Here is a 20047-nt window from a genome sequence, read left to right on the forward strand (position 1 = left end):
ACTATGGAATAGCTTATTGGAAGAGATCTGTCTTATTACTACCTTAGATGTCTTTAAGAAGGCTTTTAAGACGGATCTCTTCCGGCGGGGTTATCCACCTGACCTCTTATAGGAGATTTTAAGATAAAACGCTCTACTCTGGTTAGAACAATAAGTTTTTGGATGTTTCTGGTTGTTCAGATGATGATTTAATCTATAAATATATTGTTAGTGTTTTATTATCTGCACTTTTATAAGTGTATTTTACTATTTTATTGATGTAATCCTGCCTCGATCTGCATGGAAAGGTGGGAAATATAAATAAAAATTATTAATATTAATATTAATATTAAAACAAGTTACATGTTAAAAGAATAAAAAACAATTTAAATGATTTTAAAATGTTAAAAATACTTTTTACAACAATACAACACCCCGGCCCATGCTTTAAAAACATCCTGCAACTGAGCACTAAAGTTAGACCCGTCCAAGCTACTGTATTTCCCTATCATCGCTGTGTATGGGTTTGAGAGAGGGACAGTGAGACAATAACAGATGGATTTACATTACTACATAATCCCCCCCCCCCTCAATTCTTACTTTGTTTTATGGTAATGTTGTTAATTTTATATATTTATATGATGAAGCACTGAAGGATTATCTTTCATCTGCCTTAGTTATTTCATATACTTTCATTTCATTTCATTTCATTTCATTTGTGTGCCACCTTTCTCCCTGGAGCAACCCAAGGCGGCTCACAGACAAAACATTAAAAATCTCAGTAAAATCCAAAACTGTTAAAAACATCTACACAGTACAGTCAGCCCTTCTTATACACAGATTTTTTATACACAGATTCAAGCATACACGGTTTGAAAATGTTCAAAAAAAGTATAAATTTCAAATATCAAACCTTGATTTTCCATTTTTTATAAGGGATACCATTTTCCTACGTGATTATATTTAATGGGACTTGAGCATACAGATTTTGTTATACACGGGGGATTTTGTAACCAAACCCCAACGTATAACAAGGGTCCACTGTATATAAAGTCGTAGTTAGTACAACAATGCAGTCTTTTATTTTGATGTATTGTTCTTTTTATGTATGATTGATAAATATTTAATAAAAATATATGGGGGGAAATGAAGAGGGAGATATGGAAAAGCAAGAGAGGAAAATCAATTCTTTGGAGATGTGGTGCTGGAGATAAGTGCTGAGGATACCGTGGATGACCAAGAAGACAAACAAATGGCTCCTTGAACAGATCAAGCCTGAAATCCCCCCTAGAAGCCAAAATGATCAAATTGAGGCTGTCATACTTTGGACACATCATGAGACGGTGTGACTCATTCAAAAAGACAATAATGCTGAAAAAGGTGGTGGGGTGGTGTAGTTTGGGTATTAGACTATGGCTCTAGGGACCAGGCTTCAATTCCTCGCTTGGTCATGGAAACCCACCGAGTGATCTTGGGCAAGTCACACACTCTCAACCTCAGTGGATGGCAATGGCAACGCACCTCTGAAGAAACTTGCCTAGAAAACCCTGTGATAGAGTCGCCTTGAGCCAGCATGGCGTAGTGGCTTGAGTAATGTACTGTGATTCTGGAGACCAAGGTTCAGTTCCATGCTCAGCCATGGAAACCCACTGGGTGACCTTGGGCAAACCATACTCTCACCCTCAGAGGATGGCAATGGCCCTCTGAAGACTTACCAAGAAAGTCCTGTGATATGTTCACCTTTTTGTCATAAGTTGGAAATGACTTGAATGCACACAACATACACACACACATAGCAGAAAGAGAGAACAACCCTGTGCCAGATGGCTGGATTCAGTGTGATAGCTTCTCGGATAGGCATAGTGTGGGTTGCCTTGAGCCTGCATGGCATAGTGGTTTGTGTTGGACTGCAACTCTGGAGACCAGGGTTTCTATTCCACACATGGAAACCCACTGGGTTACCGTGGGCAAGTCACACTCTCTAAGCCTCAGAGGAAGGCAATGGGAAGCCACCTCCAAAGAAGACTTGCCAATAAAACCCGATGATATGTTAACCTTTGGGTCGTCATAAGTCGGAAATGACTTGAATGCATACAACATACACACACACATAGCAGAAAAAGAGAAAGGTCCTGTGCCAGATGGCTGGACTCAATGTGATAGGGTTGCCTTGAACCAGTATGGCATAGTGGTTTGAGCATTGGACTGCGACTCTGGAGAACAGGGTTCAGTTCCATGCTCAGCCATGGAAACCCACTGGGTGACCTTGGGCAAGTCACACTCTCTCAGCCTCAAGGAAAGGCAATGGCAAGCCCCCTCTGCAGAAACATGCCAAGAAAATTCCATGATAGGGTCCCTTTAGGTCACTATAACCTATTGAACACATACAACGCAGTAAAAAGAAAGGAAGATTCCATGCCAGATGGATGGACTCAAATCAGGGAAGCTATGGGCCTGAATGTGCCAAACCTGAGCAAAGCAGCGGAGGACAAGTGAGCTGGAGATGTCTTATCCACAGGGTTGCTATGACTTGAGGATGGTTAACAACAACTCCACATAGATCTGCTGTCCCAGCCCAGGAGTTCCTCTGCCCCATCCCGGATTCGCCCTTTTCACTTGCTGCCCCTCACTCCTGGAACCTTCTTCCCCCACAAGCAAGAGCCATCACTTCTTTAACCAGCTTCAAAACGGAGTTGAAAACCATCCTGTTCAGAGAAGCCTTCCCAGGCATTGCATAATTGTCGCTTACTACTTGATGTTCTTTTGGTGCCTGTTTATCAAACCATTTCCTGTATTGCTATGCACTGTATATGCATTCTCCTACTTGAGAGTATGTATTTTCTCTGGAAAATGATTAACCATCCATTATGAAGCCAAGCCCTCCCTCCAGTCCATCTGCCTTGGTCCAGGCCTTGGAGGTAGAGAGGAACTGCTGGACCTCTTACCCTTTCCCTCCACCACTCCCTTCTCCTTCTGTGTGATGTCTTTTTAGATTGTAAGCCCGAGGGCAGGGATCCGTCTAACTAAAAAGATTGCATGTACAGCGCTGTGTAAATTTACAGCGCTTCATAAATAAAGGTTAATAATAATAATAATAATCCCCCCTCTTCCCCCTGTTGAATCTCCTCTACAGTCTTAATGTGTGAAAGGGTCCACTTTGCTAAATAGAAGGTAGGTTGGTTTTGGTTTGGGGGGTGCTTTTTCTTTTGGTAGGGCTATCAGGTATTTAAGATGGCTCATCAATGTAACATTGTTTAGAATTTCATTCATAACCTTGTGGACAGGTAGCATCATATATGTACCTATTGGTTCTCTTTGATGATGCTACTTCAAACAATCCATAAATATGTATCCATGGGTAGTCCTAGTCCTTTCCTTCTAATACTCAAGAATGACCACTTTGAGAGTGCAGACTGCAATTCCAGAAATTTCTGATAATAGGTATGCATAAGATAATATGGATAATAGATACTATTTGCTTTTCAAGGCATTATGATTTTAGAGGTGGTTTATGTGTTGTTCCAATGCCACAGCTATAATAAATGTACTTTTATTTATTTTATAATAGCCCCTGAAGAGGACCAATTGGTGACTAGGCCGAAACACATTGGGCTTTTAAGGATAATAAAGTTTTTGGACCATCAGCATGTAGGACTTTGTTTCCTTTTATTCTTCTACTGTGAATACATGTTTTCCATTTTGTTGTTGCTGCTGTTGTTCTGTTAAGACTTTCATTGGCAAGCAATGTAAGGAATGCAGCTAGGCAGATAGTTTTAGTAATATATTCCAAATTCTTCTAATTTATTGTAAGTTTGATATTTTTGTTTCAGTTAAAAATATTACCAGGAGCTACAGAGGTGATACCCCTTAAACCTGGAAGCAGCTGCTGTTCCTCATCTTTGGCCTGGTATAGATGGGCACATTGCAGGGATATTAGGACTCAATAGGGCTGGGCGTCCCAACCCTAGTGGCATCACAGGTGCGCATTCCTATCCTGCCGTGTATGGATGCCTCTCAGCAGAAGCAACATCATAAGGCTGCATTGTAGCCTTTATGATGCCGCCAAAAAAGAGCTCCCTAGAGAGGCTCCTTTTTAGTGCGCATCTGTGCAGCATCATGCAGCTCCTGCTGTACAGCTGTGCAGCAAAGAAGAGCAGTGTTTCGCCATCCATGTGTACCGGGCCTTTGTTGTAAACTGTCCTTGAAGTTGACTTTGACTCATGGGAATCCTGTGGATGAGACATCTCCAAGACCTTCTGTCCTCAACCTCTCTGCTTAGGTCCTGCAAGGTCCAGGCTCTGCTCAGGTCCAGGCCCATATCCTCCCTGACTGAGTCTATCCATTTGGCATGCTGTCTTGCTCTCTTTCTCCTGCTCTTTGTCTTTCCTAGCATCATTGCCTTACCTAATGATTCATTTTTCCTCATGATGTGGCCAAAGTATGACAGCCTTAATTTGGTCATCTTGGATTCCAGGAGGTTTCACGGTTGATCTGTTCAAGGACCCATCTGTTTGTACTCTTGGCTGTCCATGGTATCCTCAGCACTCTTCTCCAGTACATCTCAAATGAGTTAAATTTTTTTTCTGTCAGCTTTCTTCACTGTCCAGCTTGCACATCCACAAATGGTGATGAGGAATACAGTGGGTTGGGCTATCCTCACTTTAATGTTCTGAGTTATGTCTTTACATAGTTTTCTGTGTGGCTGCATTCTGGAATAAACAAATGAACTATCTCTAGAACTATCTCTAGGACTTGTAAGGGCAGCTATGAAGGAACTAGACAAGATCTTCAAGTGTAAAGATATATCACTGAATAATAAAATTAGGAGTTGATTTGATCATATATCCCATTCCTACTTATGTTTGTGAAAGCTGGACAATGAAGAAAGTGGATTGACTGCTAAAAAGACAAATCAAACCTGAACTATTTCTAGAAGCCAAGATGACTAAACTGAGACTGTCCTACTTTGGTCATACAGTATTATAACACATGACTCACTAGAAAAGGCAATAATGCTCAATGAGGCAGCCGGAAAAAAGAAAGACCACATTTCAGATGGATGGACTCAGTCAAGGAACCCACAGCCTGCAAGATCTGAGCAGGGCACTTGACAAGGTGACTTGGAGGCCTCTCATTCATAGGTTGTCATACGTCAAACTCAACAGCAGTTAACAACCACCAACTCTTAATAGAGTTGTACAGTGCAATCTTATATACATGCCTTCTCAGAGGTCAGTCCTATCGAGTCAATGGTGTTTACTCTCAGGTGAATGTACAGAGGATTACTATACCTATTTGATTCAAATATATTTCTGCAATGATTTTGCTGTACCTTACTTTAATGTTCACATTTGAAAACCCATGGTATCGTATATAGAGATAACAATTTATACTAGACAGCGGAGTGTGGGATAAAGTGAATAAGTAATATTATGAAGCTGAAGATTTTTAAAGTTAGTGGATTTTACAATAACACTACAGATATCTTTGACAATACATTTATTTGTTAAAATGGTCATATAAAAATACATTGTACAAAAATTTGGTAAATATCCACAAAATAAATACAAATGCTCTACATATAAATTAATGTTCTAAAATTATTTTGTTTGAAGAACAGTTTCTTTTTATGGAAGCACTAGTTTTAGTCAAAAACCACATTTTTCTTTCAATGATTCAACAATTATGGATTATACAAAGTAGGAATCATATAATTTAGAATTTACATTAAGACTCTCCTGCACCCATCGCTGATGCAGGTCTCACAGTACAGATTCAGTTACAGGGAAAAATTTTTTATCCCTAGAGCTGCAACAGTATGTTGATGTGGATGTGAATTTGAAGGGATATCATATTGAGGAGGGAGCTAGCTTGTTTTCTGCTGCTCCAGAAACTAGGACCCGGAGCAATGGATACAAGCTACAGGAAAAGAGATTCTGCCTCAACATTAGGAGGAACTTCCTGACTGTAAGGGCTGTTTGACAGTGGAATACTCTTCCTCGGAGTGTAGTGGAGTCTCCTTTCCCAGAGGTCTTTAAAGAGAGGCTGGATGGCCATCTGTCAGGGAAGCTTTGATTGAGAGTTCCTGCATAGCAAAATGGGGTTGGACTGGATGGCCCTTGTCCTCTCTTCCAACTCTACGATTCTATACATGCTGCAGTAGGGATAGACATGCAGATGGATATCTAGATGTATTCATTAGTAATGGGCATCTAGTATACATAGACCTGTTTGTTTTTCATATGCTAGATTAGCATAATCCACCGTGTGGTAAAACATACAGTCTATTTATATGGCTGTGGTCCTGCTTGTAGGAAAGAACATATTCTCTCATATAAGCCTGCTTTGGCTTTGAGATCTTCTGAGGAGGCCTTCCTCTCTGTTCTTCCACCCTCAGGCTGCAATGTGAGAGAAGGCCTTCTCCATGGTTATAGTTAGGCTCTGGCCCTCCCTTTGAAGAGAGGCTAGACAGCTCCTTCCATGGTGTCCTTCTGGCGGCAAGTGAAGACTTTTTTTGACAGAACTTTGGACACTATTTACTTATGGGGAAAGGGCATTTAATAGTGTGCTGTACTGTTCTTAGTTCTTGCTTTGTAACATAATGCTTTTAAGATGTCTTTAATTCTGTGGATAGTTTTTAAAAAACTTTTTGTACATTTTTATAAACTTATATGTTAACACTTCCAATTTTTGTAACCTGCCTTGAGTCCCGAGGTGGGCAAAAGGTAGGATGTAAACATAGTAATAATAATTATACATGCAGATCTCTTTTACAGGGTGAGGGTGAGGGTTGTGATTTAGGTCATGTGTGATACAACTTTGAAAGAATAAGTTAAATCTGTACCATTACTGAAATCACATTATTCCACTCTATAAACTGTATTTGTGTACCACAATTAGTCTACAATGAGACAAGCAGCAAACATGATTGGTGCAAAATTTTGTGAAAATTCTCTAGGGTAGTAGCTATTAGTTTGTTGCCGCAAAGACACTGAAGCGTCTAGTAGCACCTTAAAGAACAGCAAGTCCAGGAGAATTTTGTGAATATACTGCAAAATGTAGCTTGAGCATAAATGGATTGAAATATTGGATGTATTTTTTACACATGATTTTTGTTTTCTGTTACATGCATGCCATTGCAGGGCAGGGTGGAAGGTGTGTTGTATAAATTCTGCTGCTTGCTGGAAAGGTTGTTACAACTTTAATGGCTATGACTTTCCACTGGCAGAGAAAGGTTCAGAGTGGGAACACTCACATGCATGATCAATCCAGTACTTGATGTGTGCAGCATCAAGTAATAACTCCTATGTGTATAGTACCTTAAACATCTGGCATCACCGCAAACAAAATATTAATGTTTTACAACACATACATTGAGCAGGTTCTGCACAAATAAATAAAAGGCTGCCCCTTTAAGAGTACAATCTAAAAGACTAGACTTATAAGGTAAAGAGAGCTGGTAGAAAATATAGAAGAAGAGATTCTATTAAAGAATGTGAAAATGAAAACCTAAGGTTTTACCAGGCACTGAAACACTTAGGGGCTGTCCCTTTTACAGACAGATTGGGGCCGCGGCAGCTCCTTTTTGCGCTCTACAAAGGGTGTAATAGCCACTGTGATGCCATGCGGTGTGTAGAGCAGTGCGCCGCGCAGCATCAGGCTGCCCTGGGGCAGAGTTGGGGCATGTGTCATGTGGACACAACTCCGAGACCTTACCCCCAAGCCTGCCTTTAAGGCCATTCTGCACAGGGCCTAAGTGTAATTTTCTTTAAGGCATTTCACATTAATGTAGCTGTGAGTCAAAAGGGCTGAAAAGTCACCACCTGATATCTCAGTACCTGGTAACTTGCTGGGGATGATGAGGAGGAGCCTGGAGGCTACTCCTCCATGTATTAGTGTTCTCATAAGATAACATGTAAAGAAGCAAACTGATAATAAGGAGAGTCTGTGACTTCTCCATTGTTCACTAGGATAGATAAATATGATATACGTTATTTGGATTCAACAAGCTACCATGGATACTAACCAACAAACAGAAAACCTTATTCTCTTCCTGAAACTGATCACTATGTATAGAAGTTCTAGAACTGCCACATCAAAAACAAGAAAAATGAAGAGATGCTTTGTGGAATGCTTTGATTACAATAATATTGTTCCCCAAATACAAAAGCAAGTATTACAGTATGTTATCTGACTTCTTTCACAATTAACAACTTAGGGCTAGTCCACACTGGCCAAATACAGCGGCTTCTAACTCCTTAAAGGTGTTTAGACAATGCACGAGGCGAAAATGGATGGAAAGTGAAACAAAGCCATGCTTGGGGGCTAAAAATTGGAACAAAAAGAAGCTGGGATCAAAGAAGAAAATATGCATCATCGCACCAGCATATAAACAGCCTAGCCCTAGTACAGGACTGCAGCAAAGCAAAATGCAAATGCCAATAGTGCAATGGATGTAATTGCAACATACACAAACCAGACAGTCCAACCGGGGGGGGGGGGGGCATGGGGTGAAGGGAGCATGTATAGGGGAAGCTCCATGATTATGCTTTGAATATATCACTGGGCACACTGGTGCACCAATGCACTGCATGTGTGACTGTGCAGCCAATCATATGGGTGGGCATCCAACAGAATGGCCTCTGGGCAGGAAGGAGGAGGTAATTGGGCCACAGGCAGTGTGTTTGTGCAATAGTGCACATGTATGATGGGGAGGTGATAAAAAAAATAACTGTGCAGCACAGCCCACCTTGTGGATGGCAGGATTTCGACTTGCTTTCAAAACCCAACGATCGAGTTGTTTTTTTCTTGCCCATCTGCTCTGGCCCCTAGTCAAATATTTTCTGAGAAGTTTTGATTTCAAGGATAAGTTAAGGGACACTGACAAGGATCACAAGGGAAGCAGGGAAAGAGATAGTGTATTTGAATTCTTATTTGTATCCAAAGCATTGTTCTTCTTCTCAGTGTAGCCATCTGATAACATAAAACAGCAAACATTGTCACAGGTAAGCATTTTCACAGATCTTTTCATAACAAAGTAGGTCCTTTGGTTGGTCTGTTCTTCAGCAAAACTGGGTTACATTTGGTATCTTTACTTTTTTGACTTCCAGCCTGTGGAGATGGTGATACTGAAGCAGACAGGTGGTGGGCAGATCCCTTTTGTGGATGGCAATTGTTAATGTAACTGGCAATCAGCAGAGTAATCTCAAGGATCTGGAACAAAAAACAGGATGTTGCTAGAAGTTAGAGAAGATCATCTGCATATGTTAACAGTCAGCGATTTTCTACAGGACAGGTATTTCCTACAGAAATCTGAGAGTCTAATCCTAGGGATACTTCACTGGAAGTAACTTCCACTGAGTACAGTTGTGTTATACTAGGATTTTTTGTACTGTTGTGACACTGTTTTGCTTTCAAGCTGGGACAAGCATCATTCTGGTATTATATCACAGGTAAGAGTGCTAACCTAAACATGTGTGATACATATGTAGAATTGAAGCTGTAAAGATAATTTTTGAATAACTTTTATACATTCATACTGTGCACAATCCGCTTTCGTACAAAAATTAACAGATACAGGATGCTTGAATCACTACCTGATAAATCCTGTATATATACATGATCACAGAAAATATTATTAAAAATGTTGTCGTTAACGTACTAACCTTTGGTTTGGCCATAGTAAACAAAAGCTTTTCAGTTGGCTTTTCTTGTGTGTGGACATTATTAACCACCAGCATGAAGTCATCTTGATAACCTCCAAATGTCATCAGGTTCTTGTATAAACAGGTTGCTATTAATCTCTTAAAAGACAGAAGAAAAGGAATGTCCATGAAAGCAAAAAAATAATAATAATAAAAAATAAACTTACCACATGCTTGACCCAAGTCAAAATATGAAAATCATTTATGTTTCATATATACCTTATAACTTATACACATAGCCTGAAGGTAATTTTATACACATTTAAGACACAATCTTTTAAATAATTTTGTCCATGAAACAAAGTTTGTGTATACTGAACCTTCAGAAAGCAAAAGTGTCACTATCTCAGCCATCCATGCAGACAATTTTACATACTGGAATATTTCAGACTTCAGAATTCCAGACAAGGGAGACTTAACCTCTAATATGGCTCACAGAATTCTTTCACCCCTTTCTTTACACAGCAAACTATTTCCCCCTTACCATAGAAGAGTATTCTAGGAGGTGTATGCCATCTTCATAAACAGCAAGCCATATCAAAGTGCTCTCCAAATTATCAACTATCTCCAAAATTGATACTGTCAGAGGCTAGAAAGAAGTTATACAAGTTAGTAGCATATATGAAACTGGATATAAAATAAAGAACTATTCTATTTAGTAATTAAAACAAGACACTTATTTGCCATAATGTGAGGAGTTCTATAGTCTACAAGTTCTATAGTCTAGAGTTCTATAAAAACTAATGATAAATCAGTTTTGTGGAATCAATGCTGTTTGTATTGTTATTTGAACAAACAAAAACAAAAAGAACATTGAGAATTCTTACTTTTGCTTCAAACAATTTGGCACCAAAGAAAGGCCATTTTCGAGCAACAGCAAGATAAATGCGCACACAGTCTGCAGCACTGTGGCCACGGAGAGCCATCCATTTTGTTGACAGTCGCTGGCAAAGCTGTCTATTGACATGAAGCAGAAAGACATGAGTAGGGTCAGGGAATAATCCAGACAGTTAAATCAACACAAACAACAATATCTGATAAGCATCAAAATCAACCCCCCCTCTCTCTCCCCCCCAAGTTCGGTTTACAAATTATAATTAGGAAATGGAATAATAAAAAAAAGCTACAGTAAATTAGCACTCTTCTCTTGTCACTGTTTTCCCAAACACCATGTCTGCCATAAGTACACTGATACCGTATTATGTTTCTTTGACATTTAGATTTTTGTTTTGCTAGAGAATGCTGAAGTGGTAAAAACATTTTGCAAACTGAGCTAAGTTTGAAACGGAACATGTATAAGAAATGGAAAAAGGGGGAAATCACGAAAAAGGAATTCAAAAGAAATAGCAGGCATGTGTAGGGGTAAAGTCAGAAAAGCTAAAGCGCAGAATGAACTCAGGCTTGCTAGAGAGGTTAAGAACAATAAAAAGGGCTTTTTTGGATATGTCCGCAGCAAAAGGAAGAAGAAGGAAACGGTAGGGTCACTGCATGGAGAAGATGGCAAAATGCTAACAGAAGACAGAGAAAAGGCAGAATTACTCAACACCTTCTTTGCCTCAGTCTTCTCAGAAAAGGCAAAGGGTGCTCAACTTGAGGATAATGGAGCAGAGGACAGAATAGGGGAATTTCAGCACAGAATAAGTAAAGAGATAGTAGAGGAACACCTTATTAATCTAAATGAATTTAAGTCTCCGGGACCAGATGAACTCCATCCAAGGGTATTAAAAGAACTGGCAAATGTAATATTGGAGCCATTGGCAATCATATTTGAAAACTCCTGGAGAACAGGAGAGATCCCAGCAGACTGGCGAAGGGCAAACGTTGTCCCCATCTTCAAAAAGGGGAAAGAAGAGGATCCCAACAATTATCGTCCAGTTAGTCTGACATCAATACCAGGAAAGATTCTGGAGCAGATCATTAAACAGAGAGTCTGTGAACATCTAGAAGGCAATGCCATAATCACAAAAAGTCAACATGGGTTTCAGAGAAACAAGTCATGCCAGACAAACCTAATCTCTTTCTTTGATAAAATTACTAGCTTGGTAGATGAAGGGAATGCTGTGGATATAGTATATCTTGATTTCAGTAAGGCCTTTGACAAGGTTTCCCATGACATTCTTGCAAACAAGCTTGTAAAATGTGGGCTAGACAAAGAAACTGTTAAATGGATCTGTAATTGGTTGACCGGCCGAACCCAAAGGGTGCTCAACAATGGCTCCTTTTCATCCTGGAGAAAAGTGACCAGTGGGGTCCCACAGGGCTCTGTCCTGGGCCCAGTGCTATTCAACATCTTTATCAATGACCTGGATGACAGAATTGGGAGCATACTTATCAAATTTGCAGATGACACCAAATTAGGGGGAATAGCTAATACCCCAGAGGACAGGATCAAGATTCAAAATGACCTGAATAGACTAGAAAGCTGGGCCAAAGCTAACAAAATGAAATTCAACACAGAGAAATGTAAGGTATTGCACTTAGGGCGGAAAAATAAAATGCACAGATATAGGATGGGTGACACCTGGCTGAATGAAACTACGTGTGAAAGGGATCTAGGAGTCCAAGTAGACCACAAGTTGAACATGAGTGAACAGTGTGATGCGGCAGCTAAAAAGGCCAATGCTATTTTAGGCTGCATCAATAGAAGTATAGTGTCTAGATCAAGAGAAGTAATAGTGCCACTGTATTCTGCTTTGGTCAGGCCCCACCTAGAATATTGTGTCCAGTTCTGGGCGCCACAATTCAGAAAGGACATTGAGAAACTGGAGCGTGTCCAAAGGAGGGCGACAAAAATGGTGAAGGGTCTGGAAACCATGCCCTATGAGGAACGACTTAGGGAGCTGGGGATGTTTAGCCTGGAGAAAAGAAGGTTAAGAGGTGATATGATAGCCCTGTTTAAATATTTGAAAGGATGTCATATTGAAGAGGGAGCAAGCTTGTTTTCTGCTGCTCCAGAGAACAGGACCCGGAACAATGGATGCAAGCTACAGGAAAAGAGATTCCACCTCAACATTAGGAGGAACTTCCTGACAGTAAGGGCTGTTCGACAGTGGAATGCACTCCCTCGGAGGGTGATAGAGTCTCCTTCCTTGGAGGTCTTTAAACAGAGGCTGGATGGCCATCTGTCAGGGATGCTTTGAATTGGATTTCCTGCATGGCAGGGGGTTGGACTGGATGGCTCTAGTGGTCTCTTCCAACTCTACGATTCTATGATTCTATACTGGGCAATAGGGCTATGTGACAGGGAAATGAGGATGAGACACATAGGAGTTTATCAAACAGGAGGAATTTCTCTTAAATTCGAATGAAAAGAAAGTGGGGCCAAAATGCATTCACTTAAAGTCGCTAGTTTTGCACAATTACGTGAATACGTATGGCATTTGAACTGGCTCCTCATTGTCCGAAAATAGCACGCCATTGCCCAAATTTGCATGTGGCAGTCTATCACGCAATAACGTGAAACCACATGATTGCGTTCAGACTGACTTCCCATTGCCCGAATTTGTGTATAGTGGTTTATCACGCAATAACATTAAACCCCATGATTGCATTCAGATTGCCATCAGATTATACTTCCAATTCCTCTTGTCTGATAAACTCCATAGTCCTCTGCATTCTTCCACTGTATAGTTCAGACCTGCACAACTTGAAAGTAGGTGAGAGTCAAAATTCAAATAGGTGAACGTTCTTCAGGCTGCAGATAGGTTTTCAGTGGCTCACTTTCCAAGTAAAAGTATAATTAATGATTAAACTATTTTGCAACTAAACCATATTATAAGAAAAGGGAAATTTAAATTAATATCAGTTAATTGCCCTTATTAATTAAGATTTTTACTTATTATGAAATCACATTAATGTTTAAAAATTACATTGCTGAGTGGTACAAGTTTTAATACACCTTTAAGGCTTTTCTTATTGTTTACAACATGTAGTTTAAGGGACGTATTACACTTCTTGCCAGTAAAAAGATTATTATACTCCAGAATCATGTTTGAAATTGAAGTTTTCAAAATATCTTCCAAGTGTTAATTGGTTAGGGTTGATCGTTACCTAGTTATTAAGTGTCTACAGCAGATATGAGTGGTTGCAAAGAATCTAGACACTATCCACAACCTGGGAATTTTGATCGGAAAGGAGGAAAAAAAATAGTATTCATATAATTTACTAGGGATTTTTTTTTAAAATAAGAGTGATTAAAATGCTGCAAATATCACAGTATCAGTTTTTAAAATAAAAGACCTCTGAAAACAATGGGGTTTTTTTTACAAGGGTTTTTAAAATGCCTGCCTAGTTTAAATGCCTGAAACTGAATCCAGATAAGACAGAGGTACTCATTGTCGGGCCTACTAACTCAGGTATAAGGATATATCAACCAGTCCTAGATGGGATCACATGCCCCTTAAAGGACTGTGTTCACAGTCTGGGAGTACTCCTAGACTTGTCTCTTCAGATGTAAGATCAGATAAATGCGACAGTCAGGAGTGCTTGCTATCAGCTTCAGGTGATACGCCAGCTGCGTCTTTTCCTGGAACAGAAGGACCTAGAAAAAGTAGTGCATGTGCTGGTAACCTCATGACTTGATTTCTGTAATGCACTCTACACGGAGCTACCCTTGTGCCTACTCTAGAAACTCCAGTTAGTCCAAAATATGGCAGCCAGAGTGGTCACCAGGATAGGTAGAGGTGACCACATTACTCCCATCTTATAATCTCTCCACTGGCTGCCTATTAGTTTCCAGGCACAGTACAAGGTGTTGGTTATGACCTTTAAAGCCCTACATGGCTTGGGTCCAACCTATTTGTGGGATCGCCTCCTTCCATACAATCCGCCCTGCACACTTAGGTCCTCTGGGAAAAACCTTCTTCAACCCATAAAGACCAGGTTGATGGTGGTTACCCAGAGGGCCTTCTCATCAGCTGCTCCCAAATTATGGAATGGCCTGTTGGAAGAGATTCAAAATATTACCAATCTTGACAGTTTTAAAAGGGCTGTCAAGATGGATCTCTTCCGACACCTGGTCTGCCATGGAAACGGATTATCACAGATAATGCTCAAACTGTTCATCCCCCTATCTCTGATTGGCTTGATGTTTATCTGTTTTCATTGTTTTAAGTTAGTTGGCCATTAGCAGGAAGGTACCACATATCCCACAGAAAGTTGGGCCTCCTCCTTGCTGGCTGCTGGAAATCGTTTGGTGGGCCGCATGCAGCCCCTGGGCATATGTTGTGCAGGCCTAGTATAGTTATAACTATTACATTTAGACATAACAAGAGCATTATTTTTACATTAATGTTTTATTTGTTTTTATTATTCTTTTACTAACATGTTTTAATCCAGAGACCTCAGGTTTGTTTACATTAATTAAAACAGTAAAATAAATTAAAAATAAATTTAAAAAGAATACATCCAGCAAGTCTTTTTTCTATATGTAAATAGTCTAATAATCAATAGTGACTGAAATTTCTATATAACATTATTAGTTCCTTCCTTTTTAAAGTAAATTAGTAAACATACCTTAATTGTTCTTCTGAACAGCCATCTCTATATCTTTTCGGGTAAAACTTCTCTATAACTTGTTTTACAGTCTGATTTGATTTAGACTGGGAACTTATTTGCCCTGCTGGAGTTGAAAAAGGTCTTTCGAAGTCCCCAATCTCCACCTAGTGGAAAGGTAAAGAAAGTGAAAAGATTGTTACAGAAATATCAGTTCAGACAACTTGTATTAATTTTGAAGAATCTTTCCACTGAAAAATATTTATTCAGTAAATATAAATATCCTGGTAAATCAAGTCAAGAATCAGTGAGTTATTTCATTTTTCACAGATTATGTTTTGATGCAGTATCCACATTAAATGTGCACATTTAAAAATATTTTGTATTACTATCTAATACATATATATAGTACCTATCATTTCGCTTTAAATGTATTTGCTATAAATGATAATAATTTTGTACTGACTTTAAATGGATTATAAACTCAATATCACATCTCCAGGTAGTGGCCATAGAAGAAGTATTGTAATTATGAAAAAGGAAGGCAAGATTAAGACAGTTACTTTTTAGACTACAGCTTCCAGAAACCCCCACCACTTGGCCAGTAACCATGAAGACTGAGGAATTCGGCATTTATAGCTGGAAAAGTAATGTTTTTTAATCTGATGTGACCGAAACACCACATATTTTCCCAAAGAAGGAAAAAGTCAAGTGTCACTACCTTATTGAACAAAATTTGTTAACTGTATAGAGATACTTAGCAACAATAACTGTCCTATGACCATGAAGCAATGTGTGAACACTAAATATTCATCTCCTTTAATTCTTTTCTGCCTTATCTTGGATTAGGCTAATGGCATTTTCCCAACCACCTGAATGGGAGTTTCATGATAGTACTGACTATCTAAAGAAAGAGGAAACTGTTCTCTCTCTCTCTCTCTCTCTCACACACACACACACACACAGACGGTGAGTGAGGTATAACAGGGAATTCTGTCAGGGAAACCGTGTGTCAGACTACACATACAATCATAGAGCTGAAAGAGACCACAAGGGCCATCCAACCTCCTTCCATGCAGGAACTCACAATCATAGCACCCCCGACAGATAGGCATCCAGACTCTGTTTAAAGAAGGAAACTCCACCACACTCCGAGGGAGTGTGTTCCACTGTCAAACAGCTCTTACTGTCAGAAAGTTCCTCCTAATGTTGAAGTCGAATCTCTTTTCCTATAGCTTGCATCCACTGTTCCAGGTCCTATTCTCTAGAGCAGCAGAAAACAAGCTTGTTCCATCCTCAATATGACATCCCTTGAAATAGTTAAACAGGCCTATCACATCACCTCTTAACCTTCTCTTCTCCAGCCTAGACATACACAGCTCCCTAAATCGCTCCTCATAGGGCATGGTTTCCAGAACTTTTACCATTTTAGTCACCCTCCTTTGGATGCACTCCAGCTTGTCAACATTCTTTCTGAACTGTGGTGCCCAGAACTGGACACAGTACACTGGTAATAACATTTGCCATTAACAGATACAAATTTCCTTTTAGCAAAAGCCACTGGGGAGGGAGAGAGGGTAATCTGGATCAAACACCGTCACAGGGGGTTTAGTTATTTGCTCTCACAGTATTTACAATTAGCCCTTCTATGACTGCAATTTAGGAACTGTGTCTTCCTCCCATGCCAATAGCAATGTGCATCAGGAGTGCAGTAGGAATAATTAAATCCTTGGATGAGGCTGCCGATCTGGATCTGCTCTCAAAATCACTGAAAAGTTGGAGGGACCCTCTGGAACAGGTCTGGGGAGGGACAAGTGTAGGGAGGAACTGAGGGGGAGAAAGTTCTATTGTGTGAGTGGACTTCCATTTCTACAATGTTATTAACTTTTATTAGTTTTACCATATTTTTAGATATATCATGTCTATAATGAACAAATAAGCTACATACGATTCCTGTTTAATAAAAGATAGCTGAGTAAGAACAATTGCAGGATGACAGAATGCTGAACTTTGACTTGGATGATTTGGATTTAAATACAATTCAGCCATGAAATTCAGTGAGTGAGCTTGGGACAGTCCCATATTCTTGGCCTAGCCTACTGCACACGTTTTTGAAGAGACAGAATAATCTCAGGCATTTTGGGTCTAGAGAGGTCTTGTAATAGACTAGGGTGGGAAGAGTTCCCTCACCTGTACTTTCTGAGGGATGTGGGGGCAATTTTGGTCCAAAACAGACCAGATACCCTTAAACATGGTATAATTGCCCCATGCGCCCAAGAAGGTGGGAAGACATCCCTCATCTGTACTTTCTGAAGGATGTGGAGGCAATTTTGGTCTAAAACAGACCAGAGGCCTTAAACATTGTATAACTGGTTCAACCCAAATGTGTTTTTTAAAACCAAATTCAATTGTTTTTTCTGGAGTGGGAGCATGAAGGCCAATGGGGAGTGTGTGTGATTGCTGGACCAGGACAATAACTTGCCACTATAACAGACCGATCTAATGTTTCATGTCACAAAAGTAGTACAGGCATACCTCAGTTAACAAAACCCATCACGAAAGAAGCTCTGTTATACGAAGTACAGTGTCTCTGTGTAATATGCGGGCACATTATACACTGCTTCCAGCATATGCTGAAAGCAGTGGTGCCATGAGCCGGAAGAAGCAGTGGTGCACATGGCCATGGCATGTGCACACTGCCGCTGCACCACACCGCTGCGAGCATACGCACTATTTCTTTTATGCGGGGGGTCCGGAACAGAATCCCCTGTGTAAAAAAAGGGCGCACTGTACAGTGCGCTTGCGTCATACGTGGGTACGCCTTATGCGGCTTCCAGCATACGCTAGAAGCTGTGCTGGAAGAAGTGGTGCCATGTGCCTGAAAAAGAAATGGTGCGCACTGCATGGTGCCGTGTGCCACTTCAGGCACAAGCCCCATTGTCTTTAATGGGGCTCCAGCATACATGGAATTTCCCTTATACGGGGGATACATTCCAGACACACACCCCGTACCACACCCTGTACCACTGTATTTTTATGCCAGTCCAGCTCAACCCCTGCTTTTTGGGTCTAGATGGGAGTGTTCTCCCCCACACACTCCAGCACTGGCACTGGCACGATGGTGAAAAGGGCAGTGTGTCTGCAGTTAAAAGTACAATAACAGTTGACCTGGGGAAGAGTCGGATTCTGCTCTAGATGATCCTATGGTACTTACATACAACAGACAAGGTTAACAGTTGCCTCATGAATTGGGCTGAGCATGTGTGAAGAGCAAAACAGAAAGAAAAGAAAGAAGAAGAAGAAGGAAAAAAGCCCTACTGGGATGCATTTTGAAAGAAGCTTTCAGGTGGTCTCCAGAAGACTCAAAATGTTTTGTTTACTCACATATGTAAGGCTCACTTGACCTGGTTGTGTCATTTCATATGTGTATAATGTTAGTTTTGAATAAAATGTTTGCTAAACAAACACAGGTATGGAAGAAAATTATAAAAACTAATTACCTGTGCCAAAAGCGCTGACAGTTCTAGTGCTAGATCTTTGTTTACAGGGAAAAGACCATTTACAATTTGATCATTTGTTTGATACATTAATAGCATCTTTTCTCTTTCAGTCTCTCCACGAATTTGCACTGAAAAATAAAGCCTACAAAATAAAAAGAGTACACACTTGTAAAAGATATTTGTAAAAAGGCAGTTCTAGTACAGATATGGAAATGTGCTATTTCAGCACTAATAATTGAAGTCCTATAATTTTTAACTGATTTCCCAGTGGCAAATGATGCTAACTGAAGAAATATGAGCAGGATGAAATAAGCATTTTTAGAAAGAGTATCCAATGCAAACAAAGCAAAATCTTCTTTAATACTTGATACTAAACATCAGTATATGTAAAAATGTACTGGCTATGAGAAAAATGTGGTGGTCCAGGAAAATAAACAAAAATAAGAAGTAAGACTGACACACAGATATGAATTTCCAGTTCTCAGTGTCAAGATTTGCAGAGCAGGAGAATAAAAAAGATAGGGGAACCAATTTATATCTGCTTCTTTATGGAACTACATCATACTTGATTAGCACTAATTGGCAGAGGGAGAAGGAGATGACCAAACAAGGGAATGCTTAAAGCTGAAAATGGCAATCATCTATTCTTTTCTAGTACTTTCTTTTGCTACCATCATTGCATAGTTTCATGATGGGGTGGCTAAAAGCCAAATCAGAAGTCATGCCGACTATTTAAATCTCAATGACTTCAACATTTCAAAAGCAGCTCTCAGCAGGGAAAAAAACACAGGGAAGGAAATTTGAAAATGATTTTTTTAAAAAGCTTACAGCATTTAAAAACAGAATAATGCCAGTTTTCTGGATATCTGATATACCAAGGATGTTTCCTCAGTCATGGAATTTTACTGGATGTAATTGTTAAACTTAGGTCTGAAACAGACGGGCAGATGGGAGCGGCTTCTGGCTGCTCCATGGGCATGGGGCTTAGATGATGAATGCCCCCGGAAGCCGCCCTGGGGTTGTGCCAGGGCTGCCTAAAGAGGTCCAAAAACAAGCGGCTATTTTCCACTTCTTGCTGCAGTCCATTTAGGAGCACGGCAGCGGGTGCCCACGGGGGCATGGCGTATGTTCACTGTGACCCTGGGGCGATTGGGCTGGGAGCGGCTTTTGGCCGCTCCTTCCTGCCCATCTGTTTTGCCCCTTAATCTGTCTTCTATTTTTCCACAAAAGATACGTTAAGGAGGGAAGAGAAAATAATTGCACAATGCCTTTTGGCTGGTTGTGCTATGAGGCCGCAGTATGGAACCACCATGAGTTATTTCTGTTTTGATGGTTAAAATGGGACATGCTTACATTATCAGCTTAAGTCCA

The 20047-nt window shown here is 40.1% G+C and overlaps 1 protein-coding gene across 5 annotated transcripts in view; it reads right to left on the reverse strand.

Annotated features, from left to right (window-relative positions):
• Positions 1-5463: 5463 nt before the first annotated feature.
• PLEKHH2 (pleckstrin homology, MyTH4 and FERM domain containing H2) overlaps positions 5464-20047 on the reverse strand; it is a 101680-nt gene continuing 87096 nt past the window's right edge. For all 5 annotated transcript variants that reach the window (XM_089529177.1, XM_089529178.1, XM_089529176.1 and 2 more), the window contains 6 exons: positions 18677-18818; positions 15198-15343; positions 10511-10640; positions 10168-10272; positions 9645-9782; positions 5464-9192 (listed from right to left, as the gene is read on the reverse strand). In XM_089529177.1, the coding sequence (XP_089385303.1) occupies positions 9007-9192; positions 9645-9782; positions 10168-10272; positions 10511-10640; positions 15198-15343; positions 18677-18818 (847 nt within the window). In that variant the 3' untranslated portion in view covers positions 5464-9006. The remainder of the gene's footprint in view (positions 9193-9644; positions 9783-10167; positions 10273-10510; positions 10641-15197; positions 15344-18676; positions 18819-20047) is intronic.

This window comes from Sceloporus occidentalis, unplaced genomic scaffold (assembly GCF_023333645.1).
Source record: "Sceloporus occidentalis isolate IW3139 unplaced genomic scaffold, rSceOcc1.0.p SCAF_6, whole genome shotgun sequence".
NCBI lineage: Eukaryota > Metazoa > Chordata > Lepidosauria > Squamata > Phrynosomatidae > Sceloporus > Sceloporus occidentalis.